This window comes from Rhododendron vialii, chromosome 4a, assembly GCF_030253575.1.
Source record: "Rhododendron vialii isolate Sample 1 chromosome 4a, ASM3025357v1".
Classification (NCBI taxonomy): domain Eukaryota; kingdom Viridiplantae; phylum Streptophyta; class Magnoliopsida; order Ericales; family Ericaceae; genus Rhododendron; species Rhododendron vialii.
The window spans coordinates 42,281,277-42,308,924 of record NC_080560.1 but is presented as its reverse complement, the minus strand read 5'-3'; the positions used below and the strand labels follow the sequence as shown (position 1 = coordinate 42,308,924).

The following is a 27,648-nucleotide window of genomic DNA, read 5'->3' as shown; positions in this document are numbered from 1 at the left end:
TCAAATTACTAATCAGAATCGCTTATTTTGTAAAGTTTGTCGAGAGGCTTAACTTTACTGGAAATCACATTAATTACATAATGAAAAACAAATAGTCATTGCATGTTAAACATGACATAAATGAGTTTCGATTTAGAGTGCCCAACTTTTTTTTTTTCAAGATAAATGTGCTTCGAAATTAGTTTAAATGAATCCTAATCAATTGAACCTCCAATATTGGTGTTCTCAATGAGCTCTACAACATAAAAAATTTAAATAATCAACGTGGTTTCAGAGTAGAGCCCAAAAAATCAAAATTGGCCACTGGTCAAATTTGTTTCCAAAATTGGAAATATCCATCCAATTATACAATTCATTCTTCTTCTTTTTTTTAAGTCAAATCCATCCCTATACCTCGATACCTAAATACCTCAATGACCTAATTTAGAGAATTAGGTGTGAACATGACATGAGCAGTTAAATGACAAGATCAAATACTAGTGGTGACTATTGTATGCTGATCATCTACTAATCAAAATCCTAGAATAACATATATCCAAAGTTGACACATTGTCTTGGAACTAGTGTCTTGTAATGCAATGGAAATATTTTTTGGCTCTATCTTTTTGGCACGAGTCAAAGGGCCCAATGCGTTGCAATAACAGCAACCCTTGTGCACGCCTAGACTAATTTTGGGACCTTGAAGTTATCGACCAAATAAGCCCTCCAATGGCCCCAAGGGTTGAATTGTTTGGCTTCTATGGAATTCAAACATGCAACCTCATGGAAGACAAAGACTGACTTACTATTTATTTTCTCATGCTCATTTGAACAAACCCCTTGAAGTTGTGCAACCTTCATATGTTGCAATAAGAGCACTTTTTTTTAATAATCGGGTATCTCAATCAACTTACGCACACGTCAACTAAAATATTTTGCCGCTAAGAAACTAATTCAAATCAAATGGAGTATGATGTTACTTGGTTATAAAAGTAGTTATTTGTGATATCATACATTATCTTTATGACTATACATAAGCATGCCTGATGATTACTCATAATGTTTCATCATCATTACACTAATTTATTGCTAGTGGCTAATGGTCGGTATTTTCTTATTTCTTATTTTGCCTGATAGATGTGTCCAAAAAATACCAATAGTTAGCACCTGTTTTTTTTAACCATAGGTCTAGGCAAGCTTGCGTGCCCTCGACTAATTTTGGGACCCTAAAGTTAACGATCAGGCAACTCCTCTGACAGCCCCAAGGTTTAGAATGTTTGGCCTCCGTAGAATTCAAAACATGCGCCCTTGTGAAAGACAAATATTTATTAGCTTTCTTATGCCCACTTGGCCAAACCCCTTGTTAGCACCTGTTTCAATAAACCTTGTCTAATCTTGTTAACAACAAAATGAATTGCCTAATCATGAGATCATGATGTGCTTACCAAGAATGTGACAGTTCAGTTGTTCTTATCGTTTAATTCTAGCAAATTTGTTCCCAATTTCAAGTCGGTATTACTAGCTCAAATGTGTTTTTAATGAACTATACACGAACCAACTTCGAATAGCTCTTTAAAATGACAAAAGAGAGGAGATGTTGCAATTAGATGGTCGTATCAGGCCCTTTGTGTTCAAGTTTTAGAACTCGTTGAGACATAATCTGCTGTTAAGACATGATGTTGATCAGATATTGATCAACACAAAATTGCAATACTACACCAACTATAATGGATTGAAGCCCCCTTGTGGGGATTGTAGTAGGCAAAGACAGTTGATCAAGAGCTGTCATGCCCGTTTATGATTTCCAGAAAAGAGTTGCAACTAGCAAACAGCTGTTGGTTGGAAGATATAGCATGACAGCAAGAGAGCCCTTTTTGCCAAAGCAGCGGGGGGACACAGCTACTGTTAAGCTACTAATTGTCTAAAAAGCTTAAGTTATTACAAAGTGAACCCAACATTGCATATCAAGCTATCCAATACCCTTCTCCTACATGTGCAATCCCATTTTACACATGGAGATGTGAACCTCCGTTCATAAGAGTACAATAGAAAGCAAAGAGAAGAAGCATAATGCAAGCAGGGAACAAATACAAACACAACGGCTTCAACCTAAAAGTTTAAGTTATCAATTGTCCCAAAAGTTTAAGTTGGTAGAAATAGGTCCAGTTGTATATCAAGCTATCTAATAAAAATAATATAGACACGCTGATACCATCATTTTTCACAAAAATTGCAGGACACAACTCTGGCTGCTTCCTTTTCCTTTCGTTATTCAAACTTGGGCCATTAATCACTGCCATAGGATTTTCAAATCAGCTAAACTGTGTTATGGCCAACTTTTGCATGGCTTTCATTGCTAAATTAGATTGTAGGCATAAAAGAAATGGCTGAGTTATAAATTAACCCTCTAAATTACCAGAATAAATATGCCAACAGCCTTTGGCAAACAGATCAAACTTGTTTGGGGACTGGTTTGGTTCAACACAATTTGTGATGGACAGCTGCTGGCGGCATGAATGGGTCAATCCAACCATGTCCTAAACAAGGGCAAGGCCCTAGACCTAAAGATATACTTTTTCCATGTACCTTTATAACATAAATCGTAGTCCTTACCGTGTACAATACAGAAAAATAAGTCCCAAAATGAAAACAGTCAATCTAAATTAGTGACCACAAATATTTACTGGATCAGCACAGAAAGAAGAGGGCGCCAAATTTTCATTCCATTTTCTTGCTTCAACCAACAGTTGCTGAACATGATATTTAAGTATCCTCGAAAACCACGAACTTTTCCTACTATCAAGTCATGATTGTTACAGCAAAGCTAGGCTGCAAGACTTCAACCTTCCTGAATTCTTGGTTCTCCGTTTTCCAAAAATAAACACGCTAGGATGTACGACTACTCATTTGTTCAGACATGAACTCTCTCAAAAGCTTCAGTGACTGGTAGTAGAGGTTGAGGTCGATACCATCTACATTTCTACCCACTCGTGCCTTCAAGATTGCCTGGAGAACAGAAAAGTAACTATTCTTAAAGCCAACGCCCGTGCTGTTGAAAGTGTGTGTAGATTATGCACAAACTATGTTTGCTGCAGCGTTTATCACCTCTACCAACTACAACAAACTGCATACGCCTCTTTATGAACAGGTAGGATTCACATATCAAGCAATTTAAGCCATAGACATGATGAACAAGGGAAGACAAACTTTATTTTGAAGGAAGGTCAATAGTCAAGCATGGACATCAGCCAAGCATATTCTGTATACCCATCTTTATGAAGCCATTCGTTATGTGGTTGTGACTTGTGAGCAAACATATGGAAGGAAAAAGAGACTTCTCTTACCTCATTGTTGGGTTGAATAAGTAGCTCTCCAATGAACTGGTAGATTGATCCGAGCCGAAGATTGAGATTTAGGTGCTGGGTGTCAATTTTGAGGGTACCACTGCCATCAATAATTAGCGCAGCTGCATTCTCAACTGAATACTCTTGCAGCCTGAAGGGAAAATCAGATAAGTTAAATTTCTCAAATTGCAATAGAAATCTAATACCGAACTCACGCTGTCTCTATAAACTTAGATATGGAATCAGTTCATGGAATCCAAAATAGCATTCCAAGTGTGTCCATTTTGTTTTTCTCCTTTTTCTTTTTATTTTTAACTTCTCGTACGTAGCATTCAAATGAGCACATGCTATATCTCTCTGGTGACTGGTGAGTACATTGACTTAGCTACAAAGCCTACAATCTTCCCTATGTCACTAACAACATTGCAACGGTTAACAAAAAGACAACGAAACATGAACGAAAACATTAGAATCTCTACTTTTGACAGAACTAGAAGTGGTGAAGCAATGAATTACTCACCTCCCAGTAACTCGAAGAGAAGCCCCTTGCTTAAAGTGTGGAGAAGCAGAATTTAATTCTTGTAAAGCAACCAAGGCACCGGAGTTTATTGCAGAAGATGCCATTGAAGGGCCACTAACAGGCAGATAACGACAAGCTAAGAACTCGCCTACAAATTAAGAAGCAAGAATTGTAAGAAGTCAGTAAACAACTGGCATTCAATCTTAAGCAAATGCACTGATGATAATCTACTCAAACTAATCAACATCAAGCACTGCATACTCCTTCCTTCCCCCAAGATCAATAGACCACCACAAAACCTTAGCAAAACAGGAAAACCTACCACACAGCCAAGATTCAATTATAAGCCACGACAATCAATTCGCATATAGTGTTGAAGTCGACAATATCATTACGTTATGTTTGGATTCGTCAATTTGAACTGAACGGTTTTGCCATCACTACTTGCAAATGATCCTACTTGTACGTGTATTTCAAAAACATACATATTCAGACCATCTCACTGCATGTTTAAGCGTGCGAAATGATTGCAGGAGGGACTGTAGGGATTAATCTAATGTCTGCACAAGCTGACACTAGAACACAAAACATAATCCAATTCTCCACTAAAATTCTTAGTTTTGTTGGGAAAAATATGCAAGGATCCCACAAGTAAATCACGAAGAAAATAATAAAACTGCAGCGAAACAAATCCAAAATGCGCAAATCACAAACCAAACAAACACAAGGAATTTTTACGTTGTTCCCCAAAAAATGTGAGGTATGTCCACGGGACCGGAATCCGATTCCACTATCGACAAAGGTTCTTACAAATGGGTTTACAAGAGATACAAGATCTCACAAACACCCTAAGGTGTATCCAACAAATACAACAACCAAGAGGAGAAGAACTCACCAAATTAGATGGAAAAAAAAACCCTCAACAAACAGCCGGAATGGAGAGCTCCAAACTGAGAACAAATCAGCCCCCAAAGATCCGAAGAAGCTGCCAAACTCAGGAGAACAGAATCTGCTCTTACACCTTTTCGTTTCCCACCGAAACACACGAACACACAGTGCACAGCCACGTTTTTCTTTTTCAATTTTCTTTCTCGAGTGAACTAATGCTATTGGTTTTCCAGGATACAAAAAAAGAAAGAACTCTCTCGGCTTCCAAGAGAAGCTTACAAAGCATGTGCCAAACATGTGCCACCAATGTGTAGAATCTTAGAGCAAGTGTACCGGTGTAAAGTTAAACTAACCTATGAACAGTTCTTAATTTTATTTTAACTATCAATTTTTTCTTTTATAATTTTATTTGAAAGATCTCGATGAGATCTTTTATACGATATAAAAAAAATTAAAAAAATATTTTTCATTTACATTATTTTTTAGTTTGAAAATATGAAATAAACTGCTTATTTTTTAAGAAAGTTTCTGAAACGGTAGTCTCATGTTTGGTCAGCTCGACGCCCTCATGTTTGATGATTACAACGATTTGTAATATCAAAGACATCATAGTACTCATCAAAGATCTTGCGCCCGATAGTGTACACATACATGAGGGAAACAGGTTGTATGCAGTAAATTTGCAGTTGTATTTAGAAAGCCCCTTGTGAAAACAATTTCTAACAGACAAAGATGTTAAATAAAGTCGCTTATCAAAACAATTTCAACAGACAGGGATATGTTATATAAAGTCGTTTTATCAAAAATAATTTCAACATTTGAGGTTATTTAAACCGCGAGAAAAACAATTTCATGGTACCTCCCGTCCTCAACATGCTCGTTTTGTCAAATAGTTTCAAGCTACCTCCCCTTTTCAACCTGCAAGGTTCTTCGAACCACGTCGTTTTCGAAGAGACACCTACCATGGGAGGAGAAGTAATTTCCAAGGTACACTTGGCTGTTCTTGGATTGCTTAGTTGCTTATTAAAGAAAATTCAGCAACAAAAAACAAGCAAATAAACAATCTGATAACGAAACACGGTTGCTTATTCTTGATTTTGCTTATCAAATAAGCAATTTAAACCAAAATTCCGGGTATTGAACCAAAATTCCACATATCGTACCAGCTTGAGTACTTGTTTCTTAGTAGTGTGTTGTTACTGTGCTAGGTACCACTACTGATAAGATACTAAATACTGTCCCGAATTTATCGTGGCTGTTATTTTTCCATATTCAACAGATTTAGAAAAAATTGAATCGATTAGTATTTGAGCAGAAACGGAGTTACAGTTCTAGGGTGCTGGGTTTGCTAAAAAATGGTACATACCGGCCCGTACAGAATTCAAATCACTTATTTGAACAAACACAGGTCAAGCAAATTAAAAAGTAAAACAATTTGCTAGCATTCCCCAGTTCCATTATCTTTTGCAAACTTTGAGAAGGGATGGATTTTCCATTCTACTGCGCACACCCCATCACTGGAAAACCATTGAAGTACGAGAGACTAATGAAAAGTACAACTTTCTCAATGCCCTTTCCATTACAATATATGGCCAAGTAACTTCTATAAACCCCCCTTGAATGCCCTTTCCCTACTTGGTAATGTTTAATTAGAACCCAAGTTGATTTACAACCTCATCCGTAAAAGTTAGGTCGCTCAAAATTGTTGTGTAATATCTTCATATACGTGAAAGACTGAATAAATGAATTTTTTTACTACAACAATGATCGACCAAAATTACAGGGAACTTCCATTAGATCAGCTGCAACATTGGCTCACAAAAAATATCCAAAGCTGCTGCTGACATGCATCCCCAAAACCAATGATGCTGAAATTTCAGCTAAAAAATCGATAGTTTAAAGAAAATTATATTCGAGTCGTACCCATTTGATTTCTCAACGTTGAGTTGAAGGGCTTGACAAGTCCATTAGTCTCTTAAATGGTGTTCGCTGATATTCACCATTTCTATGACGATTTTAAGGACTTCCTTTCCTCCCTCTTTCTTCTTCCACTTCTACAACCTTAGACACAATAACGGGGCTCTGCCGCCTTCATCATAGCAGCCTTCTGTTGTAACTCTGAAGATGTTCCTAATGAAAAACTTGAGAAGCATAGTACTCGCTTTCGTTGAACACGGGTCGTAAATCTTCCTTGCACATGAACTCCAAAGGAAAGGAAACAAGATGTCCTTTTATTGACTCTAATCTCTCCATGGGATTGGTGCCCTTGATATTACCATCTTGATAAGATTCTAGTTTCTCTGGGGCTATCCCTAGGTCAATGGTAGTATGGCCAAGTTTTTCCTTCCACTGGGTCATGCATTGTCTCAGTGAGACTCTGCATGTAATCATATGAAGCCGATGAGTTAGAAACTAGTGCGTGTGTATGGATTGTGTGTATGTGGTGGGGTGGGGTGGCGAGTCAGTAAGGAAGTATAAACATGAAAGGAAATTGCCAGTTGCATTATACCTGGAATGTATTAGATCATTTGGGAGGCAGGAAAAAACATCTTGGTAGATCATGGTATTTGTCTGTCCATAGAACATGCATAACCAGTTGGAGAAGGAATATAGAGGCGAAAATTACATGAAGAAAAGCTTCCTTGAACTCATGCTATTAAAACATACGTTTTCACCACTCTTAGACTGCGTTTGGATCATGGATTTGTGGAGGGAAAACAAAAGGTGGGGGAAACATACCTTCAATTTGTAAGGGGAAATCCCAGACATTTTATTCTTCATCATTACAAACCTTAACAAATCCTTGATCCAAACATGACATTAATATTTCTCACATTAAAAAAGTGAGATTGGATCGTCTTCTGTGTAACAAAAACCACCCTAAACAACACGGAAAAATTATGGAAAGAAAGAAAAGTGACGAAAAAGGAACCTTTTTAGCCACCCAATTCTCAAGAAACTTGAACTTTAAAGTCTCTGTTTTCTTAGGAAAACAATGTGATAGTAAGTTCAACATGCATGTCTGTAACTACACGATAGCATTTATCGTTCTCACCTTAGCAGTTGCCATCCATATGTCTTTGTAAGTTGAATCAACCACGGGGTCCTTTATTTGACTAATCTGAAAAGAAAAGCAAAAACTTCAAATTTTACCCAGAACTAAGGTTAACAATGCCATTCTAGAGTACTCAGTTCCGGTCAAGCTGCCAAAAAATCCAGGGGCAGTTCCTTAACAATTTGAACCAAGGCCAGTATTAAAGAATTAATAGATGTCCAAACCTCTCCGGCAGAAAGACCAAGGTGTTCAGACCATAGGGCAAGGCGAAGACTTGAAGCAAATTTTCCTGCTTTCCAAGGCTTCCCTCCCATCCACGAATCAACAAATTCTGTGTCTTCAATAAGTACACCAATCTGAATCCACAAACATTTTTTATTCCAACTAAGTACTACAAAGAAAACGATGGATATTGGAGCATAGAAATTCAAGAGCATATTATGATATAAGTGAAGTTTGTAAGGACTCTTAAATTGGGGGTTATATGATTGGTTGTGATAAAATTGAGATAAAAAAACATTTGGGAAATAAGCAATAAAAACAAGATTCTTCTCATTAAGAATTGGATTATCTAGCATCTGTAAACTCTGAACTGCTCAAACAAACCTACAGAATTGAACATTTGCCACTCTTCTGATTGACTTCCAATAATATTACAAGTGAACGAAAAGACTACAACCATTTTGAAAATGAACAAGGGAATCAATTCATTACCCAGTTATGATAGGAACCAAAAATTATTTTTCCACCCAAAACTACAAATCCAAAAGTGGAGTTTCTTTGTCCCACCTTCAAATTCTGAGCTCGAGTTGTATTGTTTCAATGGGTAATGGAAAACAAAATATGAGTTCCTTGCGCAATCAACTTCCATGAAAATCATAGTGTTCCACTACAGGCAAAATTCACAAACTCTTTAACTATATCGGGTGGCATCAGGCTCTGCAACTGAAATAGCAGGCCAAACAATGCAACACTATAAACAAGAAAGGATCCAAAAGGGGGGCAACAAAGATGAGTGTTGATACCTCAGAATCTCTTGATCCAAGCAAGCTCCTGTCATTAATATTAGCTGATCCTATCAAGGATATACAGTCATCAATTATCATGATTTTGCTATGCACATAAACCTGCAAGAACAAAGGTGTGTAAAATGGAATGAGTTCTCAGTAGTAAATAGTTGGATAGCCAACGGTTGCAGGAAAGAAATGCTTATAGCCTTCTACATAGCTTTTGTGATTGACCAAGGACGAGGAGTATGTGTTAACAAACATAAGCATTTAGGTGCAAATGCACTACCTGACTGGTTGCCACAGGACCACCCTCAAAAAGTCTGCCGTAAGCTCTAAGGCCATAGAAAGATATGTAATCATGCAACTTTGGCCCCAAAAGATCAGAAAGATTATGCAATATTGAATACTGTCCTCGGCATATTGTTCGATACTGCCAATGCATAATAGTTCTCACAGCCGCAGCACCACTGTCATCCACACCCCCCTGTTCAACATATAATGAAGAATGAACACCTTTCTAACATTTAAGACTCAAAGAAAAAAACCACGTGTTATTACCTGGAAGCCTGGTAGGAGTGGTATGACAATAACAACCCTAAAACACTTCTTCTCATTGAATGCTCGCATGACACGCCTATATATTGCTTCTAGTACACGGTTCCTTATAATATCATCTCCTGAAAGACCTGATATGAAGAATTGGTTCTGGAAACATGGCCCATGCATAAACAACGAATTGTCAGAAACAAGAAAAGTTAATTGAAACTTCTGGAAGACACAGAAAACATTGGATTATGAAAATGGAAATTGTTTATCCATCCGTTCAAAAGGATATAAAAAAAAGCGTCCATATGGATCATAATGTTGTGGAAGACAACTATCATCGTCTAGAGTGCAGTCCTTCCAAACTATGGACTACAAACAGCTCTGCAACCAATCAGCTCAAGGCAGAATCTTCTTTATGTTCTCTACCGCATCTCCCTATCCTATTCCACCAATCAATTTAAATTTTAAAGCTTCAACCAGGAACTAAATATTTCCCTTTGTGCGATTCTAATAGCTGCCTCATTACGCATCCCTTTAAACTTAACTATTTTCAGTTACACAGAATCTTAAAAGTTCAAAAATACCTTTCAGCATGTTTCAGGTCCATACACTTAAGACTGCAATATGCTATCTGACATGGTTCAACCACGTTAGTGGATCATTGACTGTTCCTTTATACGTTTGTAAGTGGATAACAATGAGTTTGGCTTTAGAAGAAAGTGAGAAAGGCTAAGAAACAAAAACCCAAGCTGCAAGTCAGAAGAAAGATTAACCTAATTGAGTAAGGGAATAAATAAGCAACTGATATTCTTTTGACAGATGTTTTTTTAAGTATTTTTCTACCACAGTCCCCATATCGGTGAAAAATATGACTAAGCTTGACAAAGCGCATGGTTATCGTGGAGATAACACGCATGATTACATAATGTTTCGTCTCTTCTTCCTAATTCATGGGTGGCATACTGAAGAACATACCATTCAAAGAAAGACCAGAACCCGAAGGTGTTCAGATTGTCAAAACCCAATGTAAGAAATTGTTGATAATCAGAACCAAGCTGTTCCCCCATTTTTTTTCATGAATGGAAGGAATTTTGAATTCCATATTTCTCCATTAAGCGTATAACTTCTGTGGAATTCTTTGGGTTCCTTTATCTCTAGTGTGCTTAACCATTGACATGACAAAATAAAATCCACCAATACTATTGCGTTCAAAGAAAGCTAATCTCATTATTTACCTCAATATAGATGAAGTGTTCTGCCTTTTCAATAAGAGAACAATAAGCATTGTGAATGCTCTCTTCAATTTGGCTGGTTCCAGCAGACCATTGGCTGACACTCCTTATGACCTGGAAATGAGAGGTCATTGATGATGGAAGATGATATAAAAACTGCTAAACAAAAACAGAAAAAAATGGAGCTTGAGTATACCCAACAAGAACTTCCAGGAGAATATGCTTGTCTACTGTAATGGAATTTGTTAATATCCTAAACTCAGACATGTAAAGTTTCTGATACCCTCAAGAGAATGAAACTGATAGCACACAAAATGTAAAAAAAGTCTGTTAAAAAAAGTTTCTATTTTGATTCTATTACAATCTGTACTTGAAATAGCTTTCTGTGGAAAATCAAAGAGAACATAAAATACAGAAAGATGGTAAATAAACGTGGAAGACAAATCTGCCATTTTTGTTCAGTATTTGAATAAGTAGAAAAAAGCAAATTATAGCAATCGCACCAAAAAGTTCCAGAGAAAGGGCAACAATATCTCCATAATCATGTTCTTTCCATCACAGCAACAAAATCATAAGCCTATATTAGGGGCCTCTAAATGCATATGTAATGCAATGTAACCACTGTGCAGTTCATAATAGAATGGTGAGATATAGCACAGAAGATTAAAAACCACAAAAAGAAAAGTCAAAGTATGACATGCTACATATGACTTGATCCCAGTAAGCCCGTGGGAGTGTTTGTTTTCCCTTTTCTTTCTCTTTTCATATGCAAAACAGCACTTAATGGAACAAATTGTGGTTCCAATTATCAGAAGCAACGTCTGCAATGGGTTCTGGTGATTTATAAAACCCCTGGAAGATTGTATTTCAAACAACCCTTCCCGGAAGGTCAGTCACTTAGAAGCTCTTAACATTTATAAAAAAGGGATATATAACGTATCAATGCTTGTTTGGATTGACCAACTTCGTAAATAAGTTCATCTGGTTGAAATTACAAAGTTTAAAAGAAGGGAGACAATTGATCCATGCCAAAACCACAGGAAGGGATGGAAACAGGTTAGGTAAGGTCGAGATCCCCAGTCCCAATCTCGACCCACTTAAGTTAGGGTCGGGTATAGGGATTTCCTATTCACCCCGCCCCACCCAATCTTCTTAGTGGCCCCAAACCAATCTTATCAGGGTCGGTAAGGTCGGAGACCCCTCAAGCTGTCTTTGCCAGTATATCATGCAACTGATTTGTTGTTACGACTAATAATTGACGGACCAAGTAGATAGAAACCACGTTCTTATTTACTGAAATGTAATTAAGCATACATGCTGTAGTAAACCAAACTTAAGTAGCATCAATTATAAAGAGATAATGATACAAAATAATATAAAACGGGTACACAGGTTTTTTTGTTCAATATAGGGTCTAGCACGAGTCGGAGTCAATGTTCCCCATACCTAATTCAAACCTTATGAGGTTCACCTTATCCACCCATACCCGACCCTAACCCTAGTAATGTTCCCTGCTTTCCTAAGGGTCTCTAGCAGGATCACAGTCTTGCAATACCAGCTTCGGAAATGTCTGGAAACTTAAGACTTGCAGCTTACCTGACAATGACATGTAACACGAGGACCAACTTGCCCAGTTTCATCAGCAGAGACAACCTGATCACCCCTTTCCTGTGTCTCCCACCATTCTTTATCAGAAGTTCTAGGGCCAGGCAACACCAGAATATCTGAATATAACTTGCGTCCAGAATCCAATGTTCCGAGGTCATCGACAAAGCCTTTCAGGGGCATATCTGACATAAAACGCTCAATTTTGGGCTTTCGGAACGAGAAAGGACTTCTTCCCTTGCTTGGCTGATCATGGAAGTTGTGATTCTTATCCAACCCATTTAATTTTGAGTCACCATTGGAAGTATCCAGCACATCGGCCTCTTGAGGCATTAGCAGAGGAACATCTTGGTAAGATGATAGAGAAGAAAAGGAATCCTGTCTTTTGATCTCTTTATGATTGTCTTCATTATGGGTTTGGACATCCATCTCTCTGTTTCCACTCATGTAATGCGGAATAACCATGTGTTGCTGAGGCATGAGCAACGGAATTGCTTGCTCATTCGGAGCTTTGTTTCTCTGAAAGAAAATGCATCATTAAGACTACTAGAATACCAAACCTATAACAAAACTGCAATATTGTTCGTAAAGACAAACCTTTGCATAGTTCCAGCGTTGAACAAAGTGTCTGGCAATATCACGACAGGGTGGTCCCCAAAGGGCACAATGAACGTCATGCCAAGGCATGCGTGGATATTTTTGACGATCCAATTCATCTTTCATTGCATCCTCCCAAGAATTAGGTTCAGATTCCCTTGAAAATTGAAATTATAAGCCATTAACCAACTTGCAAACATGTAAACAAAAACTTTTTTGTTAGCGGTACTTCACAGAGACAAACCAGCAATGTTAGCTACAGGCTTTTTACTAGGGCAGAGACTGCTCACCAGCAATACGAAAGAATGATCCAACTTATTTGATCAGGAGACATGCAGAACAGAGGCAAACGTGTTCACATAAAAAATTTATCACATATGAAACTTTGATGCAAGTATATCAAGCAATGTGCTTTACTAGAATTATTTATCCCTGGCCCAGTTGGGTCGTAATTAGCTGTTTAAAATTAAATGTATATAGTGGGTTTGCAATTACGAGAATTTGACAAATCTAAAATATGACCTCAAAATCTGACTCTATCACAGAAAGGTCAAAATGCTTGGTGAGAGTAGTTTACAACTTTATTCTCAACAAAACTGTTAACCTTGTTGTTTAGAAAAAAAATTACAGCACTTTTAAATATTTCAGCACTGAAAAACTCCAGTAAAAACTCCTGTGCTTTGTTTTCAGTTTTACCAAACTGTCTTTGACCAAAATTGTTCAAGGAACTTGAAGAGTACAGAACTTTCGTTGATAACTTAGGTGTCTAGGCTAGCTTACGCACACATTGACTCATCCTGGGGGACCAATCTCACTACCCACAAGCAGGGGCCCCAAATGAGTTGATAGCACCTGAGGGGTTTCGTACCTAAGACCTTAGGAGGGAGCAAACCCCTAAGTCCCTGGATCGGCCACCAGGCCAACCCCTTGGGGTTAATTCATGTTTCAAGAGTACAGAACTACAGTCTGTCATCAGATTGACACACAAAAACTGGCATGGCAACAACGTGCAAAAGTTAGCAGGCTTCGTGCACAAAACATTTCGTACTGGATCCTGATGTAAAGACATGGAACATACCTTGGGTTATAGAAGTCCTTCCCAGGCCATACCATAGGAGGCTGATCCCCCACTTTGTGTTCAGATGAGTCATAACGCCCAAAGCACAGATCCAAGCCACCAATAAAGCAAACATGGTAATCAACAATGACAAGTTTTTCATGGTGGGACCTATCAGTTATGAAAAAATACTATCAGCAGATGCAAAGGCTGTTGCAATTGAAAAAGAGAAAGATCCTCGTCAGGGAGAACATCTGGGGATTTCCGTATAAACTGCGTACCAGAGATAGACACCACTGGAAAAATGGTCAGGATAACGCAGTACTCTGACATTCTCATGAATGCCAAGAAGCTTTTGCTTACTATAAACGCTGTTGATTTTCAGGGCAATAGCGACCTCCTTGTACAGAAGAATGTAAATCTGCAAACAAGAATTGCTTAAAATTAACATACATACACGTGGATGATTTTGGTTTCTGTAAAAAATGGTTAACCAATGCCAGTGAGATATTCTCTCTGGAAGAAATTAGTTCCATCATCAAGTACAGATATGAAGGTACTGGAGAAAGTGAAGCTAGATAAAAACAAATCATGCACTACGGTGTAAAAAGATGTTGAAGTGACTTGAGATAAAGGGAAGCCCAGTACAAAAGGCTCATGTTTACATTTTTCTAAAAGTAATGCTCAAGTCGCATCAGAGCAACTGTAGACCGCTAAGACAAGGCCAACTCTTATTTCATAAACAAATTGAGATGGAAAAAAAAGGAGGAAATCAACCATAACTACTTATCATGCAGAGGTTCTAATTCTAAAAAACCAAATTGACCTAAAGCAGAAAATACCCCCAAAATGTACATATTTTGTTGCGGGGGAGTTATATCCTTATTATTGGTTGAAACTTTTAAAATAATTTTTTCACCCATATTTCAAATAAGGGTGAGGATGATGGTGTCAACAAAGGCCAAAAAAATGATCTGTCACCCATTTCGAAATCAGGATAATAGGATGTTGAGATGATTTTTTTCCAAAAGAAAGTATCTTGTCACCGATATTTCCAATGAAGGTGATTCTCTTTCAAGGTAGAAGGAATTTTCAAAATAAATACGTAACCAATCTTTCAAATAAGGGCGAGGGTGTAAAGAACTTCACACCATCCATCTTTGAACTGACAGTGATTGATCTTAATATGAAACGTGTAAAAAATAATCTGCCACCCTGATTCTCTATAAAGGCTGGAGAAATTTCCAAAATAACTGTGGCTTATATTTCTTTTTATCATCCTGTCAATCAAATTTCGGTTATGATCAATAAAAGTGAAAGCAATTTGAAAAGAAAAAAAAAACTGTCATACATGTTCGAAAATAGAATCTTAAGATGAAAAGAAAAACAAGATTTGTCACTCACACTTAAATGAGGGTGATGGAGTGATAACTGATACGTGTAAAATTTTGCAAAATAATTATCTGTCACCATATGTCAGACCAGGGTGATACTTCACGAAGTCGAAGAAACTTTAAATAACTATGTCACCGATCTTCAAACTGATCTTTCATCCACATTTCAGATGAAGGTGATGACTATAAAGGTAGAAGACTCCCAAAGAGGGTGATACTAGCTAAAGCTCCCAAAATTAAATGGTCACCCCAAATGGAAATAAAGCTGGCGATGTGTCAAGGTAAAAACCCCTAAAAGACATATTGTCACCAACATTGGAAATAAGGGTGATGGTATTGAAAAGAGCAAAATAAAGTATTATCACCCACATTTGTATTTTTCCATCGCTAATGTTGCTGACGACAGAGATAGAACAATGAGAAGATTTGCTAATCAAGCCATAACCCAACAATTGTACAGTATGTACTAGAATGTCTGGTTTTTAGACTTCTGTGTCAGTTGAGATCCTGATGTTGGCTTTCTGGATACTGAGATTGTAACACCTCACATGGACCACTAGCCCAGTAACTTGTTGGAATCTAACCATATGCCCCAAAATACTTAAGCTCAAGTTACTAGCAGTAGTTTGCATGGTTCCCTGAAATCTCAATATAACCATGTAGACATTCATTGTGGGACGGGGTAACACAATCTCTCCACCTTTATGGCCTCACACCTTCATGAGGGGTTGAGCACTTCTATCCCCATGGTATTTCACGGGTCTTATCGCTAGTGACCAGAGTCACCATGATTTTTCACGAGTCCTTTCCCTAATGGCCACATGAGCCCAGATGCGGCGATGCCATATTCACTACGGTATTTCACGAGTCTTTTCCCTAGCCCGAGCCCATATGATATTGCACAGGGGTTGCTCTGATACCCTTTTTAAGGCCCCACATAGATCACTGGCCTAGTAACTTGTTGGAACCTAACCACATGACCCAAGTGGAGCCCTAGTTATTAGAAATAGTTTACATGGTTCCCTATATACAGTAAATCACCCATGTCGACTTTCGATATGGACGGGGTATCACAGAGATTCTAAATGCGCCATTAGTCGATAATAACATACCAATGTTGAGTTGACATTCTAATGCCAGGTATCTCGATAAGAGATTCTTAAGTAAGGTTATTGTTTTTTTGAACATCGGAAATTTCATTTATGAAGCCAAACGACACTTACAAAGCGATTTCCTCACAACAGTACTGTAAGAAGTGGAATTCTCATACCATAACCCAATTTTGTAAACAAGAATGTCAGCATCAAATGTAAAACAAAACGTCTTTATATTCATGAACTAAGGTACCTGAACACCTTCCTTTGCTTTTGCTTCCAGTAGGGCATCAAGCCGAGAAGATGCATGAGCATGAAAAGGCCTTCGGAGATACAGTTCTGGGCACAGCCACCAGCCACAAATAAAAATCTGCATTCAACTTTTAATCACACAACAAATGCTATACAGATAACATAAGATGCTTAATGTCTACTAGAGTATCTTTGGCAATTCTAAAGCTACAAGAAATAGACCTCTGATTTTGCTTCCTCAATTGCCAAAGCAATAGCCTCAAATGCTGTTTGACCATCTACGAACCACTGAGCCTGACTACCATCTTCAGTCAAGCCCCGTGGAGGAGCGAAAGAACCAAAGCGGTGAGGATGACACCACCCCTCAGGAGGTCGAAGACCAGCATCATTAATTGCAGCAACCCAGTCTTTAACTTTAGCATTGCTCTTGGATCTCAACTTTATGCTCCGGACTCCACAAGATACCTATTACATTTTTCCGCTGAGGTAAGGCAATGAACTTTTGCAGGCTACTTGAACAAGTAGTACTCCCGCCATCCCTTATCGTTAGTCATCTTCCATTTTGGGATATGGGAAATAATTAGTCCTTTTGAAAGTTAAAAAATTGCTTGGATCTTAAAATAACCAATAACCATCACAAGGGGTTATCAAATATATTTGCAAATGAGAATACAAGAGTATCGTCGGATTAATGCTTGAAACTGCATTCAAGTACACCAATTGCAGGTTCCCTTGAAAAGTTGGAAATCACAAAAGGGACTAATAATATGGGACGGAGGGAGTAAGTAATTTACTATGAAATGCAAGATCACAAATGACGAGGGAGTTGAGAGCAAAAATTAAATCACTGCTAACAAATTTTCAGCCACCAATACAGGTCAACTGTTTCGTAATGGGCAATCAGAAAGGGGGGCTCAGGTAGGTATTAGAACTCCAGCAAAGATATTTGTTCTAGTCCTATGCGTCCAAACTCCCAGGTAGAGTTAATTAATAGGGCGTCTAGCTGACATTGTATTGAAAAAATTTAAAGTCACTTAATTATGAAAGAAACCCCTAGTTTTATCCAGAATTGAGAGTCGAAGTTGTAAGTTGAAAAGTTTAAGTTCAGAGCCCAGTCCATATCCCTCTGGAAGGATCCTGTAACCTGACTATAACCAACAGAAACACAAGAATGTAAGTCCGCTTTCATTCCAATGCTATATCCTCAACTAAAAACCTTAATCACATGGTCTATCACACTCTAGCTTAGACAGTTAACTATATAAGTATATACAAGTATTGAGAACAATAGCTCAAGTATCAAACTACCTATGCCAGTAGTACATGTGTAAATGTGCAAGATTCTAATATCTATAAGCTATAGTTAGAGCATATAATAGCTAATTTATGCAAAAGGATCCATAACCGACTGGCCCAATCAAAGAATATCACGTGAGCAAAACAAATAACCTGCGTGTACACACACACTCACACACAAAGAAGAACGATGCCGTACTTTAAAGGTATGGCAAAGAAGGATATACCGTACTTTGAAGGAATGGCGTAAAGGGTTACGTTCCTTTACTTCTGTCGCTAATGACACTCGGCCCTCTCCATTTCCATCCGAGGCTGGCAGTACATCAAAAACTATAATATCTAAAGGCTTGGCATCAAAGGGTTCTTTTAGCAGGGCCAAAAATCCAGGTTTCAGAACAGCCCAAACCTGCAAGAGAAAAAAGAGATGAACTATTTGGCAAAAGTTGGGTATACAAACAATAATCCACGACAGGACAGCTAAATATAGGACCACTTCAGTCCCATGCCCTAGAATATCACACAAATGCCTCTCACTTCAATATGATGGATTTGAAGGAAACAAAAGAATACGCAACTGAGAATATTCAGGGATAGTAACTCATGTAGCAATACACTAGCACATGAAAAAGATGTATGCATCCATCTAAAATACAAGGGAGTACTTTGCAGCTGCCAATTGTGGAATTCAAACATATACAGAGTCACCTAAACCTAAAAGAAGATAAACTACATATAGGTTCAAACATGTGAAGCAAAACCTCACATTGCTTGGGTACCAACACAATTGTGAGGCATATAAGCGCGACTGCGTGAGGACACCCTCTCCTAAACAGCTAGCTTTTGGGCTGGCCTGCAAGAGACAGGTGTTTCCAGGTGAGCATGCTTCCCGTGAGGGAGGACACGAAGTTGAGCCCCACAAACACCTGGCTAAGAAAGTGATGTGCAGTACAATGCATGAGGGCATCTTTGATTCAATAGCTGGCTTTAAGGTTTGGGTTCTAACCAAGACAGTGTAACAACCCTCGCTATTAAAATTTGACCCAAGTCTTTTGTAAGCCAACAAAGTACGCTCCCAAAGAACCATCTAGTTCAATTTGGTGAGATCCAAAAATCTAAATATTCAAAGCACGACATAGTCTGAGGGAGCAAAAGGAGTGCTACAAGAGTTAAGAAGTTGGAACTATGTTGTGGTGAGTGATTATACTCACATCAAAAGCATGTTATCTTAAACATCTATTCCATGGACTCAGATACGAGTGTCAGTATGTGTCCAAGTATCGGATGCATATAAGTTTCATGCCTGTTGTTTGGAAGGATAAGAAAAGTGTATAGGGTTTTAATGAACCCCTAACACAAAACAATATTGACTAAGACTAATACTCATCAATATTCTAACAATGCCCAATAGCAGGGAACACAACAAAATATTCACATTCCTAAACGTAATTCTTCTTCTATTAATTGGGTGTCATAGAGGGATTTCATACATTACAAGCGAGTTTTATGCAGCATAAACTTGAATCACTGTCAATGTTGTTGGGTGAATGTCCTGACTCCTACTAAAATGGCGGCCACATATCCCATGCCCTTAGCAAGTGTCAAGTGTCCTCATGCATTTTAGAAGAGTCCAGGTCACACATTTGTGGCTTCTTTCTTCTTTAATTTCATTTCAAGATGAACTTCAATTTTACAATAATGTACGATATAAGATACTAGCATTTCAACTCGAGATCAGAAAAGATGTTAAAACAACTACACAGATAAAGTGACTTAATGTAAAACCAAGCACTTGCTCAAGACGCAATTTGAATTTGCTTCCAGTGACTTAAAGTTCTTGCCCAATTATGCTAACCAGGTAAAAGCCCCATCATCCTACTATCCTGAATATACCAGATCCTATCTCCATTTACCCAAAATACTTTTAAGGCACATAACAGGCATTCATAAGACCACAACAGGGCCAAAAGAAAGCAAAACTGTTATCTGCAACTGATATGATGCTGAAGTTTATGTGTGCACAGAAAATGCCAATCAATGCTTAAAGAATCCCTGACATACAAAAGTACTAAAGTTGAAACAATTTAGCAGATGACAACAGAAGAAAAGTCTACCAGGTTAAATTATGCTCAAATCATAGTTTTTGGGTGTGCAGCATTGATGGTTCCAGTTATTGAAGCTGCCAATTTCAGAAAGTGCCAAATTGAGAAGTAAACTAATCTTCCTTTTCAGGCATGAAAAATGTAAAGGCGAGAAACAAATAAGTGTCCTCTTCCTATTTACAAAACAATTATCAATATTAGTTGAAAGAAAAACCTCAGCAGTATCAGATTAGATGGTACACATCGGTAAGTAACATACTAATTTTAAAACGGTCTTGCTAACCTCCACCCAGATAATATGCCAATAATTACAAACAAGTTCAGATATCAATGCATATCTCACGGATATTAATACACTTTCGCAAATATCAATACACCTTTCTCGGATATCAATGCACTTTTAACCTATTATCCAACACCATTTTGAGCGGAGGTTAGAATAATCCATTTAAAAAAAAAAACAAATCCACATAAATGTGCATGGTAATCTTCATATGTAAGTATAGTGTTACCTTTTGCCAGTTGTCGTTACAGCAACTGAACCAACGACATGAACAACATTTTGTATGATCATCATCTCTTGGAATTCGTGGTAAATGCTTCACCAATACATACTCTTCTTTTAACTTAGGACCATACTCCGATGAGAAGGATAACTTAGAAACCTCCAAAAACTTGCAAACCTATAACATAAGATTTCTCCAAGTGAACTGTACAAATATTGTACAGAAACGAAGGCCAAGTACCTGAGGTTAAACTGTACAGAAAATTATGAATAAGAACCACCATCTTACCTCCCGAGAGTTCACAATATCCAAGTTGCTAAGGAAGTGATTCAAGTACCCTTGCATTGCAACCTTTGCTTGATCTGACATGGAGTGCTGCCTTCCAATAGCAGGCCGAATAATAGGCAGAGCAGCACTTGATGGAACATCTCTGAACAAAAAAACACCTGTAAGAACTATTACAATTATAGTAGCAAAGGATAATATTCATGCTTCCCATCCATCCTAAGAACTAACGTGTCCAGTGGTCACCTGCTTCTAGTGATCTCGTCCGGATGTAAAGGAGCAGTCTCATCCTCAGGTTCATCGTCATCTTGCACAACTGCTGTTTGATCGCCTAACCCAAGGTTTTGAAGCCATTCTCTAACCTTAAAAATAACATAGTCAATGAGAAGAGTATTGACACTCCCCAATGCTAACACGTCAAGTATCATAATTAAAGTTACTCACGATAGCATGAGATCAAATAATAGAAATCAACAGAGGTCGCAGAAGTTTGCAGGTCAATTATGAGAGGGAGAAGATTGCTAACACGTCAACTGATACACACCTGCTCTTGCTTTTCTTGAATTTCCTCGATAAATGCGCGCTTCTTCAATGCAAAGTGCAAATAAAATACTTGTGGAGCTTTCTTCACTAACTGCCACTTGAACTTGTGAATGAAGTAACAAGGTAACATTAGTCCACTTTGTAAGTAGCAATTTGAATCCCACAAAAAGAAACGTTTAATCCGACCCTTCGAAGAATTAACCAAAAAGATGGCACCTCAACTTATGGCTAGTACGGTAATACAGTTTAACCATAAATGTCAAGATAGATAATGGAAATCCCCTTCTCTAAATTCCATTGATCTTCACGCATTCAAAATTAACACCTATCCAATCAAGTAATCAGGCATACCGCAGAAAACAGAAAGAAGAACTGTATTTTCACCCGGCTTTTAGTACTACTCCACTCTATGTAACTTCCCCATGGATCGCGTTATTCAACGTTCATGGTATATAGTGCACTTTCCTGCCACCCCATTACCCTGCCAAATGTGGGATAAACTGTTCCTATGGGTAATTCTTAATTAATCCAATAAAACCTCTATAATCCCACTAACATCCGGGCCAAAAAGAAAAGAGAGTTCAGAGTAATCAGCTTGTGATTTTTATTTAAAAGAAAAAAGAGTAATCGGCTTACAGTTCTAGGTTTACAGCTGATAAAATAAATTCTCTAGCTCACAATCAATTGAAAGTAATTCGAAATTCATTTCATTTCCTTCTTTCCCCCAGTTTCTTAATCACTAACTTTTCCATTATTGCAATACCAACCTCGCTAATTGAATAGCCGAAAAACTCAATCCTCTGTTCTTAACTTAAAAATTTACAACCATTTCAGCTTGCTACCCATGGATTACCATTCATTTATAGTCATAATAATTCACATCCCCATTTAATCATTTGCTTAAGTAACTCTAAAACATAGGTTGGGAGACGTTAAGAATATAAGTTATATAACTAATAATAAAGTGTTGGAAAAAATGGTTTGTGTAACCATATTTATGGGTGAATTGGAAATTGTCTCCAAAGTAAACCATTTGAGATGTTTTATAATTTGTTTGTTTTATGCCATAAGACCAGCGATGCTTTACGGGACAGAATGTTGGCCTATTAAGAAACAACAGGTGAGCAAGATGAGTGTCGCGGAAATGAGAATGATGAGATGGATGTGTGGTAAGACTAGACGAGACAGGATTAGAAATGAAACGGTTATGAGATGATAGGTGTAGCACCTATAGAGGAGAAGTTGAGGAAAAATAGGCTAAGGTGGTTTGGGCATGTCTACCGAAGACCAGTAGATGCAATAGTTAAAAGAGCGGATATAATAGCTTTGGGTAGCAATACTACGGGGAGGGGTAAACCTAAATTAACATTAGATGTTGTGCACAAAGATATGATTATAATAGGTTTGTGTGAACAAGTGACCCTTCACAGAGCTCAATGGAGGAAAAGGATTCATGTAGCCGACCCCAAGTGATTGGGACATAAGGCAAGGCTCGGTTTGGTTTGGTTATGTTGGATAAATAATTAAATTTTTTGTGTGATTGGAAATGTTTGATTCACCGCGCGAGCTGTTGCACTTGGCCAGACAATCGTGGCAGTGGGTCCATAATATTCGGGGCTTATACTTCGTGGGGAATTAATAACTAATTATTGAATAAGTAGTTATTTATTTCCTTCTAGAAGTTTAGTTTGGATTTGAATCTTTGTGTTGGTTGGTTTATAAATTATAAGCTATTTGTTGCAACTTTGAATTGCCACAGCAACGTGACCCTTCGGCTGGGACAATTGTTTCCCTTTGGTGGACACCACTTGGAATAGTGATGTCTCTTTGGTTGGCATCTCTTCGAATAGCCACTTGGTGCCTATTTAAACAACCCCTCATATTACTCCAAGACACTTCCAAAAAAATTCCTGCCCTCTTATTGCATTACTCCTCATATTGCTTTGCAATATTTTTCCTTTCGAGAGAGAGTTTCAATACACAATGTGGTTCGACAGACTTGTAGATTATAGTGCTGCTTCTACAAGGTGAGATCGTTGCATCCTGGGAGACGGGCCCTGTTAAACTCGTAGCACCGTAGTGAGGGCTTATTTCATCTTAAGGAGATTGTGTCAAACACAAGCCCCGATCTAATTCTCCTTAACGTTTCTGTTTCAAGTTTCAGTTTCGGTCTTCCGGTTTTAAAAATTTCATTAGCATGGATTCTGCAACCTGTGAGTTTAATTTAATATTTTCGTTTGACTATGGCAACAGAGAGAACATGAACCTCACCACCCATCTGATAATTAAATACTTGCACGTATTTAGCTTGCTTATGGAGGAAACAGGGACCACGCCACAATTTGAGTCTCAAGGTTGCCGAAAAGTTCATGAAAAATTTACAACAACAAATAAACCAAAATTGCTACAAAAGAAGCATAGATAACATTTATTCCGTCTTAATAACATATTTTACAACAAAACATCATCAAAAGGTACTTTATTTATCTATCAAAGTGGCACTCGACGACTCTTCGTGCCATGAAGTTCATCTCTAATTGAACCCATACTAACCTCCTCGACGAATTCTCTTTCAAAAAAAACCTCCCTTTTGACTCCAATTAAGTACTCTAATGTAAAAAGATTTCAAATACATGGTAGCCAATCCTATTTGAGATCATCTTTTTACTATTGGAACCTTAGGCATGACCATGGCCCGCGACCCGTGTTGGTACTACTGTCCCATTGTTCCTAGGAGGAAAGTCGGGACGGGCATGTTAAGAATACAACAACTACTAAAGTTACCCTCTCTTTAACGGCTTAAGCTTTTCGATGAAATAACCCCAAGGGGTTAGTCTAGTGGTCAATGCTTGAAACTTAGGGGTTTGCTCTCTCCTAAGATTTCAGATTCAAAACATCGCCGGTGCTATCAACTCCTTTGGCGCCGGTCCATACAGAGCAATTGCTCCAGCTTTAATAGGGCTTTTAATAGGGCTCTCCGCAAGTAGGTGGTGGGATTGAGCCCCGATTAGTCAAGATGCGCGTAAAATAGCCCAGACACTAGAGTTATAAAAATTAGAAAGAAAAAAAAAGCTTTTTTGATGAATCGGTGACTAACAATCTAATAGGAGACGATATGCATGATGTTATACCTGTCTGTATTGGAATTCAATGGTGTAGGTGAGAAGCATGGGGCTGATGTCACCGGCGTCGGGGCGAGAGACGGATATGATTCTGGCCTTGGGCAGCTCCTCGAAAACACGAGTGGTGTACTCGAGACCTGACGACAAGAAGGATGACGTCATCGACGGCAACGGATCAGTCGTCTGCATTTGCATGTACCGGTGGCTGCCGCCGGCGGTCATTAATTGCTCCGATGCTGCCATCGATCCCGATGACAGAGCTATCGAGAGAAGATACACGATGTATATGAATATGTATGTAACAGTAATCAATTTTGTGTGGGGATGATTAAATTTGCGGGTTGCGTGTATGTGAATTTGTATATAGTAGTATATGCAACGGAATTTGGATCCACACAGAGAGAGAGAGAGAGAGAGAGAGAGAGAGGGAGAGGGAGGGAGGACGGTTTCTAGAGAGAGAAAGAATTAGACGTAATTGAAATGATTTTGTTTTGGACAGGTGTTTTGGCTCCTCCGTGAAGCGAACCTTTTTTTTGTCAAACCGGTGACTGGTGGTTTGAACGGCTACATGCTACGAATTCCGGTTAGAGTAGAAGCCGAGTTTTGTAGTGTTTAAACTTAGTTCGTACACTAAAGGAACCAAAAACTCAAACTTCATTTGTTTGTAAACGAGTCGAGTCTGGTTCGAGCCGAGCTTTTAGAGTGTTGGGCTCGGCTTATTTACTGTACAAGCCTGAAACTTGAGTTTGAGCGCAACTCAATTACTAAACGAGCGTCAAGCTGCTCAGTTCGTTTGTGGCTCTTAACTAGTTAGCAAAAATCCGATTAGAACCCATGGCTCGAGAAGAATGTATGATCATCCGGAAGTTAATGTGTCTGGGGAATTTGTTGGAATTTTTTAACGAGTATCACAAGAGCATCTGTTTAAACTTGAAATGATCTTGCATATTTTGTTAATCAATCTTCTAAGGGGATTCGATTATAAGGCCTCATTCTGCTAACGTTTTTATTTTTTAAATATTTATTTTTTATTTTACGAGATAAATTATTCTTTCACAATATTTATAATTCAAAAAGTGTACCTATTTTGCTTAGCGAAATGGGACCTGAGCGTCGTTAATGTAATTTTAATAAGGGTTTGGTTTTTTGTTAATCTATCATGGAATAGAAAAATATGATAGTGGTCTTTCTTGATTGGAGGCAACCACATCAAAAGTGGATTTTTATTTGGCCAGTGAGGTGTCCCTCTTACTACGTCCAAATGGTTTTTTTTAATCCTTCACGTCCAAATGTTTAGACCAAGCACTCTCACGTCAATGAACGTCCAAGTCAAAGAGGTCGAGAAGCCTACGATTAGATGTGTATAGGACTGTAAATGAGCTGAGCAGCTCGCGAGTTCGGCTCGGTAAGGACTTGGTTTGGCTCAGTTCGAAAGATAAATGAGCAAGCTTGAGCCCGATTTTGCAGCTCGTTTGATAAACGAGCCGGGTTCGAACTTAACAGGGCTCGGCTTGAACAGGTTCGCGAACAGATTCACCTCGGCTCGAAATATATAGGTTCGGCTCAACTCGGCTCGAGCATGTTCAATATTAAGGTTGAACTATTAACGAATTCGAGCTCGAGTTCGAGCCGAGCCGGCTCGTTTATTTCAAATCGAATACTAACGAGCCGAGCTCGATCTTTGTACATGCTTGGCGAGCCGAGCTCAAGCCGAGATTTTTCAGCTCGATTCGAACTCGAGCCGAGCTCGAGCCATACGAATTCTGGTCGAGCTCGAACATGCCAATATTCGGTTCTACTCGGCTCGTTCACACTCCTGAATGTGTATCATCGGACGGAAAATATGTGTCTAAATACCCATTTCACAAATAGATCCATATAAATGTTATCCAAAAGTTTCAATCGGGAATCCAGAATACAAATTCTATTGCATTTACACAAGAATTGAAATACAATATAATGAAACTACAAAATCGAAATGAGAACCGAAATACTGAATATGGATTTGTGAACCGAAACCCGTGTTGCACACGGTGTCCTTAAAACAGATTCACCGCCTACCGAAGGGCGTTGAGGTTACTCGGCGTCTGTCTCCCAGGATTGATCCGGCTCGGACCACGAACGTCGGAACACCACCGAAGAACGTCTTTGCGAACTAACTCTGCGTCTGTCTCTCTCTCACACAATATCAGAATGCTAGTGAATTCTTGGCTGAAAACTTGTGTTGAACAATGCTGTGAAAAACTCCTTTTATAGGCAGAGCATGACCCTAATAATTCTGGCAGCCTTCAATACGTGGAGTAAATGGCATAATGAATGGGGAGAAAAACCCCCACAATGAATAGAGGTAACCCCCATCATGAATATGGGGAAGTAAAGGCTAGGGATGGCAATCGGGGCGTTCGGGGCGGATATGGGTATTTCCGTACCCGATACCCGAAATAATTACCCACCTCGAATCCGCCCCGATAACCGAACGGGGAGAGAAGTAGCTACCCATACCCGAACCAAACGGATTTCGGATAATCTCCGAACCGAATGGGTAACCGAACCAGACGAAAAGAGAGAGAGAAAGAGGGGAGAGCAGGGGAGAGAGAAACCTAGATGAGGCCCCTTTGTGAGAGAAATCGCCACAGTCAATCCAAATCATATCATGATAATGTGTATCAACGAAAACATAATGTGAATTACCAAATGCTTTTAGAGATATAACAGATAAAAACCCATCTCACACATCTACATGCGTCAATTACAAAGACCCTTTTGCTGTTTCTGAACTCTAGATTTCCCGACAACGACAATAGGTGCTTGGAGTGATGGATCTGGCTCTGGAGATGGACGCTTCGCCGAGTGTGTGTGTGTGTAAGAGAGAGAGATAGATAGATAGATAGATAGAGAGAGAGAGAGAGAGAGAGAGAGAGAGAGAGAGAAACCTCTGGAGAGAGAGAGAGAGAGAGAGAGAGAGAGAGAGAGAGAGAGAGAGAGAGAGAGAGAGAAACCTCTGGTCTCCTCAAATCGCCTCTGGAATGGAGGCGTCGGTCTGGAAATGAGAAATACCCTAAAACTTGTAGATGTATATATATATATATACATGGGTAATTTTGTAATTTCAAAGTTTCGGTTATTTTCGGTTCGGGGTTCGGTTCGGGTAACAGACGAACCACAACCGAACCGAACCCGTTCGGTTATCTCATAGCCTCTACCATACCCAAACCCACGGGGAA

The 27,648-nt window shown here is 38.6% G+C and overlaps 2 protein-coding genes across 5 annotated transcripts; both read right to left on the bottom strand.

The window, feature by feature from the left end:
- Positions 1–2,675: 2,675 nt before the first annotated feature.
- On the bottom strand, positions 2,676–4,992 carry LOC131324558 (CST complex subunit TEN1). Its single transcript, XM_058356558.1, has 4 exons — positions 4,739–4,992; positions 3,844–3,991; positions 3,324–3,474; positions 2,676–2,985 (listed from the first exon to the last, which is right to left on the bottom strand). Exons 2-4 carry the CDS (start codon positions 3,945–3,947, stop codon positions 2,866–2,868), a joined length of 375 nt encoding a protein of 124 aa, XP_058212541.1. The 5' UTR covers positions 3,948–3,991; positions 4,739–4,992; the 3' UTR covers positions 2,676–2,865.
- A 1,286-nt stretch (positions 4,993–6,278) lies between these two features.
- LOC131324556 (phospholipase D zeta 1) lies at positions 6,279–24,865 on the bottom strand. 4 transcript variants are annotated; one of them, XM_058356553.1, is made up of 20 exons: positions 24,434–24,865; positions 21,304–21,405; positions 21,006–21,121; positions 20,763–20,904; positions 20,481–20,651; positions 18,102–18,275; positions 16,796–17,038; positions 16,575–16,691; positions 14,115–14,254; positions 13,855–14,004; positions 12,777–12,933; positions 12,171–12,698; positions 10,578–10,688; positions 9,355–9,501; positions 9,083–9,280; positions 8,812–8,913; positions 8,011–8,142; positions 7,787–7,852; positions 7,241–7,302; positions 6,279–7,108 (listed from the first exon to the last, which is right to left on the bottom strand). In XM_058356553.1, the coding sequence occupies exons 1-20, from the start codon at positions 24,665–24,667 to the stop codon at positions 6,862–6,864; spliced, it is 3,339 nt and encodes a 1,112-aa protein (XP_058212536.1). In that variant the 5' UTR covers positions 24,668–24,865; the 3' UTR covers positions 6,279–6,861. The 4 variants fall into 4 exon arrangements, with proteins under 4 accessions (XP_058212536.1, XP_058212539.1, XP_058212538.1 ...); XM_058356556.1 differs by having other exon boundaries at positions 20,763–20,920; positions 21,006–21,116; positions 24,434–24,448; XM_058356555.1 differs by lacking the exon at positions 24,434–24,865 and having other exon boundaries at positions 20,763–20,920.
- Between the last annotated feature and the right edge of the window lie 2,783 nt (positions 24,866–27,648).

Bases quoted from the DNA above. Each gene is read 5' to 3' on its own strand.
- LOC131324558 (XM_058356558.1), bottom strand. From the start codon at position 3,947: ATGGCATCTTCTGCAATAAACTCCGGTGCCTTGGTTGCTTTACAAGAA. The intron at 3,475-3,843 runs GTGAGTAATTCA...TTTTCCCTTCAG, and splicing joins TCTCTTCGAGTTACTGGGAG to GCTGCAAGAGTATTCAGTTG. The intron at 2,986-3,323 runs GTAAGAGAAGTC...TCTGTTCTCCAG, and splicing joins TTATTCAACCCAACAATGAG to GCAATCTTGAAGGCACGAGT.
- LOC131324556 (XM_058356553.1), bottom strand. From the start codon at position 24,667: ATGGCAGCATCGGAGCAATTAATGACCGCCGGCGGCAGCCACCGGTAC. The intron at 21,406-24,433 runs GTATAACATCAT...TTCATTCACAAG, and splicing joins TTGAATTCCAATACAGACAG to TTCAAGTGGCAGTTAGTGAA. The intron at 18,276-20,480 runs GTAACACTATAC...TTTCTCTTGCAG, and splicing joins GTAACGACAACTGGCAAAAG to GTTTGGGCTGTTCTGAAACC.